We start from the raw sequence: 14,369 nt of genomic DNA, 5'->3' as shown, positions 1-14,369 counted from the left end.
CTGTCTATGGTAGGGGGATTGGAACTGGATGATCCTTATGGTCCCTTCCAACCCTGACACTTCTGTGATTCTGTGAATTGAAATCTTTGCTCATTCAGATAGTTGACAACAGAATCACTAAGAAATAAAGCAAGAATTTCTAACAGAGATAAGCCCTACATCATTCAATTCAATTCAATTCAATTCAATTCAATTCAATTCAATTCAATTCAATTCAATTCAATTCAATTCTATTCTATTCTATTCTATTCTATTCTATTCTATTCTATTCTTTGACATGGGATATATATTAATATGTGCACAACTATTATTATTGCTTTAATATTTAATTGTAATCATATGAATACTTTAAAAATCAGAAAAATTCAGACTGATTTGGGATCAAAGAACATTATAGATATGGCTGTGATGCCACAATCATCTTTATTTCCATGTTAAAAATGGTGTTTCCTCTTGAGAATCAATGAAAAGCTTTAAATGTAAATAGAACAGAATAGAACAGAATAGGCCAGACCAGGTTGGAAGAGACCTTCAAGATCATTGTGTCCAACCCATCATCCAACACCATCTGATCAACTAAACCATGCAACCCAGCACCCTATCAAGTCTCCTCCTCCTGATGGTGACTCCACCACCTCCCTGGGCAGCCCATTCCAATTGGCAATCACTCTCTCTATGAAGAATTTCCTCCTAACATGCAGCCTAAACCTCCCCTGGCACAGCTGAGACTGTGTCCTCTTGTTCTGGTGCTGGTTGCCTGGAAGAAGACACCACCCCCTGCCTGTCTACAACCTCCCTTCAGGTAGTTGTAGACAGCAATAAAGTCTCCCCTGAGCCTCCTCTTCTCCAGGCTAAGCAACCCCAGCTCCTTCAGGCTCTCCTCACAGGGCTGTGCTCCAGACCCCTCCCCAGCTTTGTTGCCCTTCTCTGGACACCTTCCAGCACCTCAACATCTTTCTTAAATGGAGTGGCCCAGAACTGGACATAGGACTCAAGGTGTGGCCTAGCCAATGCAGAGTACAAGGGCACAATGACTTTTCTGCTCCTGCTGGCCACACTATTCCTGATGCAGGCCAGGATGCCATTGGCCTTTTTTGCCACCTGGGCACACTGCTGGCTCACGTTCAGCTGCTGTCAACCAGTACCCCCAGGGCCCTTTCTGCCTGGCTGTTCTCCAGCTGCTCTGTGCCCAGCCTGTAGCACTGCCTGGGGTTGTTGTGGACAATGTGTAGAACCCAGCACTTAGAATCTGGAAAGGTTTTGGGGGTTTTTTTGGCCAGTTCCACTTAATGTGCACATGTGAATAACAAACTGATTTTTCCAGCTAGCAAGCAGTTATTTATTCATTGCTTTGCTATCCAAAGCTGTTCAAATGTTCTCTTTGAATGTATTTCAGTCTGTGGGTTGCTCAGTGTAAGGAGTTAAGTTTGTCTCCCTCTAATTGCCTCAGCATTGTTTTCCTTCCCAAAATGTTTCACAGTCTTGTCCCAGAGGACCACAAGCTCTGCGCTGACTCTGGGTGCCACTGCAAACAGGACTCACATCCTTACGTTTCACTTCACACCATTGTCTCAGAGGGAACTCTTCTTATCTACAAGACCACAAACTCCATGCTGATAGCCAGCAGATGCCGGGAATCACTGGGACAAGTCTTTGTGGACCTTCTCAGGGACAGGACTCTCAGGGACAGGACTGACACAGCAGTTTCCCAAGGTGTTTTCACACCATTGCCACAAGCTCTGTGACCACAGCAGCTGATAACCAGACAAGGCCACAAGTTCTGCTCTCAGGAATGTTACCATGAGACCATGACAGGCACAGGTAAACCACGCATGGGACCAGTGCTGACACCAGCCAGATGTGTTCAACTGAATGGGGCAGTGTGACTGCCTGTGGGGCTGGGAAAGGTACAAACCCCAAGAGGCAACAGAGAGAGTTTGAAGCGTCCACACCCATCAATGCAGCAAGGCCTCATCCACTCCAACATCTCAGCCTTTGCTGCTCTAAGCTTCCCCACCGTGGATCAAGACCTTCAGGAATCACTGAAACATCCCCCAGATCCAAAGTGGCAATTGTCTTTTTGCAAAAAGGAAAGGGACAGGGGAAGGGGGAGGGAAGGGGGAGGGAAGGGGGAGGGAAGGGGAAGGGGAGGGAAGGGGAAGGGGAGGGAAGGGGAAGGGGAGGGAAGGGGAAGGGGAGGGAAGGGAAGGGAAGGGAAGGGAAGGGAAGGGAAGGGAAGGGAAGGGAAGGGAAGGGAAGGGAAGGGAAGGGAAGGGAAGGGAAGGGAAGGGAAGGGAAGGGAAGGGAAGGGAAGGGAAGGGAAGGGAAGGGAAGGGAAGGGAAGGGAAGGGAAGGGAAGGGAAGGGAAGGGAAGGGAAGGGGAGAGGGGGAGGGGGAAGGAAGGGTAAGGAAAGGAAAATGCACCAGAGCAGTGAGACTTTGGAACCAGATAAACCTGGTTCACCCTGAAAAAAATAGGCCTTGCCTTTTGCATGCTATCGCTCAAGCTGGTCGTAAGCCAATTCGCAAACCAATTCTCAAAGCTATATTCCTCTTGCCAAACTCTCTCCCAAAGAGCAAGACCACAAACAAGTCCATTCAAGCATTCAAGCACCACAAGATGGACCTAATAGTTTTTAAGATGTCCAGAGAAGGTCCACAGGGATGATCAGTGGAAGCCTCAGCCCTGGAGATTTTTAAGGCCAGGCTGGATGTGGCTCTGAGCAACGTGATGTAGTGTGAGGGGTCCCTGCCCATGGCAGGGGGTTTGGAACTGGCTGATCCTTGAGGTCCCTTCCAACCCTGACAATTCTGTGATTCTGTTAATGATGAGATGACCCAGGTGGAGGTGGCAGAGGAAGGATTTTAAAGGGTTTCAATGGAATAAGCTGAACATTTAAAAACACAGAGGCAGAATGAAGCTAAGCATTCAGTATCAAGTGGCTATACAGCCTCACAGATTTATTTCCCTCCCTCCTATCTCTTCCCTTTTTGCTCTATCTCTTTTATTTTGGCCTTTTCTATTTTTTCCTGTCAGCACTACGCTTTTAAAAGAAACAAATTCACTAAGCCATGATTCTGTTGTTTTCAGCACAGCAAAACTTTTGGCAAACAAAAATGTTTTATAGCTTCCTGAAAGTAAAATCATCTTTATAATGAAGGATTTCCCTGACACTGCACAAGCAAAATGGAAAAGAAAGCCTGCAGGCAAGGGTTTATTTATAATAACTCTTCCTTTGATTTGTTAAAAATAGAGGACAAAAAGTGTGGCCCTTTCTGACTAAATTTGATGCCAGCCAGCTGAGCTAACAACCCTTCAGGTATTCACTGCTCCAGACATGGCAATTTTTTTGGCTGCTTGAGCAGGCTGGTAAAAAAATCCCTATCACAGTGGCCTTACCTCACCCTAACCAGGATATGCCTAGAGGCAAAAGGAGCAGAGCCTGGACTATTGGGCTGAGCCAGTCTGTAGGCCTGAAGCAATTTGTGATATTCATGGTCTTTGGATGGAGAAGATTCTTAACCACAGCAACGTGGTCCAGGAAGATGAGAGAGATATCTTTACTTTCAACACAGGCATAGAAAATGGTGAGTTAGCCCTGTAATAACTGAAATACCTGGGAAAAAAACCCAAACTATTATTAAACCCCATTCACTGGTCAAAAATAAAAGAATAGTAACTGAGGCATAGAAGAGAACCTCAGCCTACACTGCTTCTGTACAAGAGCCTAAAGTCACTGTTAGACAAAGGTGAGGGTCATCACAGTATCACAGAATCACCAAGGTTGGAAGAGACCTCAAAGATCATCAAGTCCAACCTGTCACCCAGCACCTCATGACTAAACCACGGCACCAAGTGCCACATCCAATCCCCTCTTGAACACCTCCAGGGATGGTGACTCCACCACCTCCCTGGGCAGCACATTTCAATGGCGAATGACTCGCTCAGTGAAGAACTTTCTCCTCACCTTGAGCCTAAAGTTCCCCTGGTGCAGCTTGAGACTGTCATTGCAATCTCCAAACTAAATCAATAAATGACCATGATCATTTAACAGAAATTTTTGTGTCATTCATGGCATAACATAAGAAGGTTGACCTCTGAAAATAAAAGTAGATAGTTGCATGATTTGGGCTTTGACTAGTCATGGTCTTGCTGGGAGCTGGGGTTATTCAGCCTGGAGAAGGGGAGGCTCTGGGGAGAACTAATAGCAGCCTGCCAGTACCTGAAGGGGGCTACAAGAAAGCTGCAGAGAGACTGTATGCAAAGGCCTGCAGTGACAGGACCAGGGGCAATGGCTTCAAACTAGAGCAGAGCAGATTGAGAGTGGATGTTAGGAACAGGTTCTGCACCACAGGGTAGTGGAACACTGGAACAGGTTGCCCAGGGAAGTGGTTGGGGTCTGATCCCTGGAGATATTGAAGGTGAGGCTGGACAGGGCTCTGGACAACCTGACCTAGATGAGGATGTCCCTGCTGACTGCAGAGGGGGTTGGACTGGATGACCTTTGGAGCTCCCTTCCAACCCAGACCATTCTGTGATTCTGCAATTCTGTGTGTTTTGAAACTAGCCTCACACAGCTGCAGGCAATGATTTCTGAGATGAACCTATGCTTCATATAGCAGGAGGAATATATTAAGAGGCAGGAGATACTTAGGCAACTAATGATGGAAAGTTTCCAGCATAAGAGCAGCCAAGAAGCTTCTGTAAATAACTCCCAGTTCTGAACATAAGGCATTTCTTCTGGAGAGTCCATGAGTCTGGATCTCATGCTTCACTTGACCATGTGCCAGAGCTTGCAGTGACTGGAATTTCAGGGCACATAAGAGGCCCATCTGTTTGCTTAGCCTTTTGCCTGGAGTAGGTTGGGATACAAGCAGCCTGCTGTTCAAACAGTGCGTTCTACAAATAGTCAGGTTGGTGGCTTGAAGTTCCAATCTCTGACACGGCCTTGGTTTGGTTGAGGCATCTTATGGCATAGCTTCATTTTGACAGAGGCTGACTGCCTTATTTTGAGACCCTGGTGTTAATATACAGTTGGAAATGGTTACCTGTTCCTGTAACTAAACCACCCATGGATAGATGGCGTCAATACACTTATCTCAATTCAATGTGTGCTCAATTCAGGCATGAGAAAGTTACTTGTCTTAGAAAGTGATAAAGTAATAAGTTAGTGTGTAAGAGTAGGGTTGTTCTCATTTAATACTGGAAGATTCCAGAACCCAGGGCTGTGAATTTAGAGTGTGCACACACATGGGCACAAAGGCATGCACACATAGGCACACCTACCCCTATAAACATCAGGGTAACACAATCCTTCTCTAAACAATTTCTTTCAAAGACATTCTGTCCTCTACTCACTAGCATTCCACCAGGTCCAGAGACTGGTGAAGAAAAATGCCACCTTCCAGCACTCTGCACCAAAGCAACCAGATTTTACAAGGGCTGCACAGCCAAATAAATGCCCCTAGGCAACCCATTCATCTAACAGCTGGAAAGGTGACACTTGACATTTGGAAACTTCCCTGTGAAGATAGCTGTGAGGCTTTCCCATTAGCTTCCTGGTGAGACTGTAAGGTTGAATAAGCTGCCTTGAAACCTGCAAAGGGTAACAGAAACGTTCTAATATCACAAGCCTTCTTGATAGAAAATTCCAATTCTCAAGCCATGGCTATCCACAAGTACTAAATACATTCCAGAAGGGGAAGGGGAAAAAAGGAAGGAAGGAAGGAAGGAAGGAAGGAAGGAAGGAAGGAAGGAAGGAAGGAAGGAAGGAAGGAAGGAAGGAAGGAAGGAAGAAAGGAAGAAAGAAAGAAAGAAAGAAAGAAAGAAAGAAAGAAAGAAAGAAAGAAAGAAAGAAAGAAAGAAAGAAAGAGAAAGAGGGGAAAGGCAAGCTTTGAGGAGGAAGCAACACCATAAAGGAGGATTTTTAAGTGATGTATTTCTAGAGGTTGAAGAGGAAGGAGGCAGAAAGGTGGAGAGATCCCTCTCTCCCTCCCATCACAGTTACTCAAATTCACTGTGCACTAAGAAATGAAGCAAGCAGGTCAGGGATTAAAGATGTTTCACACTCAGCATTTTCATAGGGTCTAAGAAGGCAGGACACAAGCAGTGCTTTAGAACAAGTGAGAAAAAATATGCAGAGATACTAACAAAAAGCTTCAGCCAGAGTATTTTTAGGAAGCAAAATCAGACCCCAACAGCATGAAATTACACAAACATGCAATCAGAGAGTCTTTGAGCAGATGGATGGGGGAGAAAGATATCGAGCTGTTACAGTCCCAACTTCAGTTGTTCAGCTCTCTTTTTGTGGGAGAATGAATCATGTATCGTGTTTCTGAAAAGTTCCTTGAACTATGGAGACAGTTTCTGTCAGCTGGTTTGCCAGACACAGGCTGTGTCTCCTGTCTCTGAAGGTTCCCTCTGCAGCTCCTCTAGACTTTGTGCTCTTTTAGCACAAACATTTGGACAGCGGTGCTCAGTCAGCAGCAGGCAATGAGCATCGCAAGGTGTGGCAGTTTTAGGCTGGTGCCTAGGAAATTTTCCCCAGGCTTTGAGCAGAAAGTGGTAGAATGTAAATAAGTTACCATTGGATGTAAAGGGAAAAGAATGATAAGGTTTAAATAATCCCATTGGTTTGATAACTAACATAAAGGTAGCTGTGTAAACTAACATTCTTTTTATGGCTTCTTTGCTCTAGCTGGTACCAGCTGGTGGCTTTTGCTTGGCTGTTGCTGACCTTGGCTGCATTCTTGGACACGATGATCTTGAGGGTCTCTTCCAACCTGTTCTGGTCTGTTCTATTCTATTCTATTCTATTCTATTCTATTTCTATTTCTATTTCTATTTCTATTTCTATTCTATTCTATTCTATTCTATTCTATTCTATTCTATTCTATTCTATTCTATTCTATTCTATTCTATTCTATTCTATTTCCATTTCTATTCTATTCTTGTTGTGGCTAAGTACTAACAAGCTGCTCTCTGCTCTTCTCTTTCCCTTTCCCTTGTCCAGGGAGGGGAAAGAAGGTCAAGAGGAGGAAGCTATTGGTAGTCCCCCCCTGGTTTAGTCTCAAGCTGCACCAGGGGAAGTTTAGGCTCGAGGTGAGGAGAAAGTTCTTCCCAGAGAGAGTTGTTAGCCATTGGAATGTGCTGCCCAGGGAGGTGGTGGAGTCACCGTCCCTGGAGGTGTTCAAGAGGGGATTGGATGTGGCACTTGGTGCCACGGTTTAGTAGTCATGAGGTCTTGGGTGACAGGTTGAACTTGATGATCTTTGAGGTCTTTTCCAACCTTATTGATTCTGTGATTCTGTGATTCTTGTGTTGTTCTTAAATACTGCATATCTTGCACATATTCATTGCATTTCATATTTCTAGATTTTTGTTCTGCTTGTAAATAGAGCTTCATTTGCTTCCATCCCACTGAGCTAGTCTGGTGATTATATTCTGGGGGTAGTTTTCTCCAAATTAGTTGGGGGGTTAATTTCAACCCACCACTAAAAGGGAACAACCAGTTACAAGGCTTCTTAAGTTTGCACCCTTTGAACTTGTACTATTCAGGTTTGAGGTTCAGGTACCTTTAAGAAGACCACAATGACACAGTCCTCCAAAAACACAGAGTCCTAAGGGAGGGACCTGGCCATCCCAGGATACTGAAATGTTATTCTAGTCTTGATTTTTGGTGTCACACTATTTAAGGCAGTGTTGAGCTGATATCTTTGTCTTCTCCTCTTTTCTCTCTCCCTGGGGAAGAGTTCTGGCACCTCTTTATCTCATGGTTTGTGTGTGGGGGATGGCTTTTGGCTGGCAAGGGGAATTTCGAGCTGTGAGGTGAAACCTGATGAGCTGGGGGGGTGCCTTTGTGTCCTGCTCTTGGGCTTGCTGGGGCTGGAGGGTTCTGGCAGATTTAGGCTTGGTAGACTCAGCCTCATTTGTTAATGGATTCACCCTACCTGAATGCCTTCTGTATGTACTTTTGTAAATAGAATCTCCATGTAAACTTCCAGTCCAGTTATGCAGCCTTTTTGTTTCTACTCCCCAAAAGGAGCAGAATACCTGTCTGTCCTCTGCTCTGGAGTAGCTTGTGGCACTAAAGCAGGACACCAGTTAAATTCTCCTTTGCTTTATTTTCCTCTCTGCATTCAGTGTTTATTTTTCATCAGACTCTCCATGTCCAGTTTATCAGCCTCTTCAGAGCAAACTTTGCTTCCAGTGTAAGAGAATCTGAGTGCTATGTAAACTGTTAATACACTGCAAATAGCTTCCTCAGGTAATGAGAATTTCAGTATTTAGATTTTACTGTAGGCACTAATGGGACATTGTATTTTTAATACCAACCCCATTTACCCAATTAAGACTTCCACTTGCACTGCATACTATGCAGGGACACTTTATTCCCTTGGGTGGAATTCAGAGCTGGTGTCAAGAAAATGTTGCTTTTAGTGCTAAGATAATGTAAGAAAGCTGGGTTCAGCTACCCAAACTCAAGTCTGTGATCCAAGTTGAACCAATCGGTGCCTGGTAAGACCATGGAGTAGATCCTCCTGGAGGCACTGCTGAGGCAGAAGAATAATGAAGAAATGATTGGGCACAATCAGCACAGCTTCACCAAGGGCAAATCCTCCCTGACAAACCTGGTGGCCTTCTATGACAAGGTCACATTAATAGACAAGAGGAGAACAACCAATGTCATTTATCTGGACCTGAGCAAAGCCTTTGGCACTGTCCTGCATGACATCCTACTCGCCAAGATGGTAAGATACAGGTTTGGTAGATGGACAACTCAGTGGTTAAAAAAGTGGCACAACAGCCACACCCAAAGGGTGGCTGTCATTGGGTCCATGTCCAAGTGGAGGCCAGTGACAAGTGGAGTCCCTCAGGGATCAGGACTGAGACCAGGCTTGTTTAACATCTTTGTTGGTTACATGGACAGTGGCATTGAGTGCACCCTCAGCAGATTTGCTGAGGACACCAAGCTGTGTGGTGCTGCTGAGAGACTGGAGGGAAGGGATCCATCCAGAGAGACCTGGTCAAGCTGCAGAAGTGAGCCAAAGCCACCCTCATGAAGTTCAACAAGACCAAGTGCAAGGTCCCACATCTGGGTCAGGGCAATCCCAGGAACTGATATAGGCTGGGCAGGGACTGGCTTGAAAGCAGCCCTGGAGAAAAGGCATTGGGGGTGCTGATGGGTGAGAAGCTCAACACGAGCCAGCAGCGTGCACTTGCAGACCAGAGAGACAAGCAGAGCCTGGGCTGAAGCAAGAGAAGCACAGCCAGCAGGGCAAGGGAGGTGATTCTCCCCCTCTACTCCACTCTGGTGAGACCCCACCTGGAGCACTGTGTCCAGTTCTGGAGCCTCTATTACAGGTAGGATCTGGAGATGTAGGAATGTGTCCAGAGAAGGGCCATGAGGATGATCAGAGGGCTGGAGCTGCTCTGCTATGGAGACAGACTGAGGGAGTTGGGGCTGTTCAGTCTGGAGAAGAGAAGGCTCCGAGGAGACCTAATTGTGGCCTTCCACTATCTGAAGGGGACTACAAGAAAGCTGGGGAGGGATTTTTTTAGGGTGTCAGGGAGTGATAGGAATGGGGAGAATGGATACATGCTAGAGCAGGAGAGATTTAGATTAGACTAGAAGTTTTTTACAAGTGAGACTGCCACAGTTGCCCGGGGAGGTGGTGGCAGCCTCATCCCTGGAGGTTTTGAAGGCCAGGCTGGATGTGGCTGTGAGCAACCTGCTGTAGTGTGAGGTGTCCCTGCCCATGGCAGGGCAGTTGGAACTGGATGATCCTTGAGGTCCCTTCCAACCCTGACAATTCTGGGTGATTCAGTGAGTGTGTCATGTTCCAATCAAATGAGATAACCTGGCTGTCAGTTTTCCAACAGCTTGTACCTTTAATCTAAACCACGGCGAGGTCATTTACTAAAATATCTAAGAGCAGATAGAAGTGTGAAAGAGAAAAATGCTTTAAAAAAAATAAAATAATAATAATTTTTTCAAAAGAATCACCTGTATGTATCTGTGCATGTGCCAGGAAGCTTGTTTGCCATCATTTACTGACTCCACCGTGGTGTTCGCAAGCCCTCCGATGTCGCCACCTGCAAACACCCAGGGTTCGCTTGTTTGCATTGTCTCCGGATCTATTTCAGGCAGACCCCATCTGTTAAACTTGATAGGTGCCATGGCCTCTCTGACTGTAATTAAAGGGAAGGAGACACATGTTAATAGAATAAAGCAACAAGAAAAACATTGCTCAAAAAATCCGTCAGCTATATATTGATAACGCTTAGAAAATGAGCTGCAAGGTACAGAATCACAGAAGTAACCAGGCTGGAAAAGACCTCAGAGATCATCGAGTTCAACCTATCACCCAGCACCGCCTGATCAACTAAGCCATGGCACTAAGGGCCTCATCCAGTCTCTTTTTAAACATTTCCAGGGATGGTGACTCCACCACCTCCCTGGGCAGCACATTCCAGTGGCCAACCTCTCTTTCTGTGAAGAATTTCTTCCTCACATCCAGCCTAAACCTTCCCTGGTTGAGCTTGAGGCTGCATCCTCTCCTTCTGTCACTGTTGCCTGGAAGAAGAGACCAACCCCCACCTGGATACCACCTCCCTTCAGGTAGTTGTAGACAGCAATGAGCTCTCCCCTGAGCCTCCTCTTCTCCAGGCTAAACCTCCCCACCTCCCTCAGCCTCTCCTCACAGGGCTGTGCTCCAGACCCCTCCCCAGCTTTGTTGCCTTTCTCTAGACACATTCCAACAGCTCAACATCTTTCTTAAATGGAGGGGCCCAGAACTGGACACAGGACCCAAGGTGTGGCCTAACCAGTGCTGAGTACAGGGGCAGAATGACTTCCCTGCTCCTGCTGGCCACACTATTGCTGATCCAGGCCAACATCTTTCCTAAGCTGAGTGTCCCAGAATTTCCTTAGATGTAAATTTACAGTGAAGATGAAAAGTCTTTTTCTATACATTAAAGATTTCTTTTGTTGAGCTAGCTAATGTATGTGACCACCAACAGGACTCAGAGAGAAAAACCAGCACACATTAAATGGAACAGGAGGTTGGTAGAATGGGAAAAGGAATCAGCTCCTTTGTGCCTTCACAGCCAGACTCATGTAGAAAACAAAGGTCCACAAGCATCACAGGCAGTGGCAGGCTCAGCACAGGCCCCCAGAATAATTGATGCTGATGTGCCCCTGGTCACTTCCTGAGAACAAGCTGCCTATCCCAGAAACCAGGATTCACAAAATCATTCTCACTGGCATTATTCATCTCCCAGGAGTTAAAAAAACAAACCAAAACTAAACAAAAAAGTGCAGCCCTTCTGCAAATCATATTAATGAACAATATTAACAAGGGGGAAATAAATGTTCTCCCTTTCCTTCCACCCACAGCTTTGCACTCTGCGTTCTAGCTCAAGGTGCTGTCATGGTAGGGCCAAACCAGCCCCAGCACAAACCCAGACAGACCCTGATGTGTCTAGATGTGGTTCCCCTCTCCCCCCTCCTTCCTGCAGAAGTCAGGGTAAGGTGGGAAAAGGAACAAAGGGGACAGCACCATGTGTGTCTGGTGAACAACTCTCCTTCTGGGGTAAGGACACGTGGGCTGGCACTGCTCCTGCCTGACCAGGCTATGTTTCTGCCTTTTATGGCCACAGCCTGGCAGAGCCCCTTCTGATTGGGTAACTATGCGCTGGCTTCAGTTGCCCTGTTGGCCCAATTGAATCTGGGGCAAGATATATAGAGAGGCTAATCTCTAGTCACCTTGCCTTGCCTTGCTTGAGCCTATCTTGCTTGAAGTTGCTTTGAGTTGTCTCTCCTTGAGTGCACAGTCCAGAGCCTGGGATATAGCCACAAGCACATACACTGCAAACTAGAGAAGCCATGAACCTTTGAGCCAGAGCCAAACCTTGCTTCCCCATGCCTCAGTTTCCCCAGGACAAAGCCACAAGAAGCATTGTAACCAGCCTGCTGTCCGCTGAAGCCAGAGCAGCCCCAGGTCTGTGTGGCCTTCCTGCCAGCAGTCTGCCATGCCTGGCACAAGAGAGCACCCCAAAGCCTCAACAGCTACACACAGCAGCAGCAGCACTCCCACTTGGGTGGAACCAGCTGTGAGTAGTTAATGCATTGCCTCTTTGGCTTAACAGTTCTTGTCAAGTCTCCCCCGTGTGGTGGAGAGCTATTTCTCTCCCGGGGTTATCTCTTCCTGACATTCCTCCTGGTTGAAATTGTTATATTTGCCCAAATACTGTGAGTGTACACTCTAACCCTACATCCAACCTATAGAATAGAATAGAATAGAATAGACCAGGTATGAAGAGGCCTTCGAGATCATTGCATCCAACCCACCATCCAGCACCATGTAATCAACTAAACCATGGCACCAAGCACCCTATCAAGTCTCCTCCTAAACCCCTCCAATGATAGTGACTTCACAACCTCCCCAGGCAGCCCATTCCAATGGGCATCACTCTCTCTGTGTAGAATTTCTTCCAAACATCCAGTCTAAACCTCCCCTGGCACAGCTTGAGACTGTGTCCTCTTGTTCTGGTGCTGGTTGCCTGGGAGAAAAGACCAGCCCCTGCCTGTCCACAAACTCCCTGTGGCCTAACCAGTGCTGTGTACAGGGGCAGAATGACCTCCCTGCTCCTGCTGGCCACACTGTTCCTGATGCAGGCCAGGATGCCATTGGCCCTCTTGGCTGCCTGGGCACACTGCAGGCTCATGTTCAGCCTACCATCAACCAGCTCCCCCAGGTCCCTCTCTGCCAGGCCACTCTCCAGCCACTCTGACCCCAGCCTGTAGCTCTGCATGGGGTTGCTGTGGCCAATGTGCAGAACCCAGCACTTGGATGTGTTCAATCTCATGCCCTTGGACTCTGCCCATCTGCCCAGCCTGTCGAGGTCCCTCTGCAGAGCCTCTCTACCCTCCAGCAGATCAACTCCTGCCCCCAGCTTGGTGTCGTCAGCAAATTTACTGATGATGGACTCGATGCCCTCATCCATCAATGAAGATATTAAATAGCATGGGTGATCAGGCAATTTTCCATATTAAAGTCATTAATCTTTTTATTAATAGCCATTTGCCATACTGCTTATTAATTAAACCAATACTCCTTACCAGGTGCTTTCCTCCTGAACAACCTACCTACCAGGTACTCCTTTGTGCAACACAACATACCAATTCTTGACACCTAACACAAGAAGAAGTAGAAGGAACAGAAATATTCCTGGTACAATTTCTAGACATGAATTTAGAGCTCCAGAATTTACTTCCCACATTTAGGAGCCCTCCTGACAGAAATGATACTCTGCTATTTTATAGCTTTTTTTTTTTTGACAGGTCATTAAATCTACTGGATGTTTTCAGGTGGAACATTTTACCACCAGGAACTGTTATGTTTATCACAGTATCAGAGAATCACAGTATATTAGAGGTTGGAAGGGACCTCCAGAGATCATCCAGTCCAACCCCTCTGCCAGAGCAGGATCACCCAGGGTAGTCTGCACAGGAATGCATCCAGGTGGGGTTTGAAAGTCTCCAAAGGAGACTCCACAACCTCTCTGGGCAGCCTACCCAGGGCTCTGTCACCCTCACTGTAAAGAAGTTTCTCCTCATGTTGAGCTGAAACCTTCTATATTCAAGTTTGTATCCACTGGTCCTTGGCTTATTACTGTGCACCACCCAAAAGAGCTTGGCCCCGTCCGCTTGACACCCACCCCTCAGATATTGATAGACATTGTTCAGATCCCCTCTCAGCCTTCTCTTCTCCAGACTAAACAGCCCCAGGGCTCTCAGTCTCTCTTCACAGGGGAGATGCTCAAGTCCCCTAAGCATCCTCATAGCTCTCCCTTGGATTCTCTTCAGGAGGTCTCTGTCTCTCTTGAACTGGGGAAGGTGTGTTGGCCTTATTGCCATTCAATTTTGAAAAGGATCTCTTTCAATAGGCCCAAAACCATCCTGGCTGGAAGCCTGGAACATCCTAAAAGCTCTGTTTGCAATCTGTTATGTATAGTCAGAACAAAACCATGGAACCACAATCAAAAGGAAAGGCTTAAATGGAGCATTTGTATTTTTTCACTGCAACTTCTAACTTATTTTAGAGCATGCATTGAGACAATCTGATTTGTTTTTCCATGTTAGTAAACAGGACTTATAGGTGTGTGCAACAGTGATCCAAGGAACAATGGATACAAGCTTGAACATAGAAGGTTTCACCTCAACACAAGGGAAAACTTCTTTACAGTGAGTGTGACAGAGCACTGGAGCAGGCTGTCCAGAGAGAGTCATAGAATCAATAAGGTTGGAAGAGACCTCAAAGATCATCAAGTCCAGCCTGTCACCACAGACCTCATGACTACTAAA

At 46.4% G+C, this 14,369-nt stretch overlaps 1 protein-coding gene across 1 annotated transcript in view; it reads right to left on the bottom strand.

Moving 5' to 3' along the window:
* Positions 1–14,369, bottom strand: part of DPYD (dihydropyrimidine dehydrogenase) — a 602,387-nt gene that overhangs the window by 299,885 nt on the left and 288,133 nt on the right. The window contains exon 12 of the mRNA XM_054165155.1: positions 10,008–10,192. Coding sequence (XP_054021130.1) covers positions 10,008–10,192 — 185 coding nt within the window. The remainder of the gene's footprint in view (positions 1–10,007; positions 10,193–14,369) is intronic.

This window comes from Dryobates pubescens, chromosome 11 (assembly GCF_014839835.1).
Source record: "Dryobates pubescens isolate bDryPub1 chromosome 11, bDryPub1.pri, whole genome shotgun sequence".
Taxonomy (NCBI): Eukaryota; Metazoa; Chordata; class Aves; order Piciformes; family Picidae; genus Dryobates; species Dryobates pubescens.
This window is presented reverse-complemented; position numbering and strand designations above follow the sequence as displayed.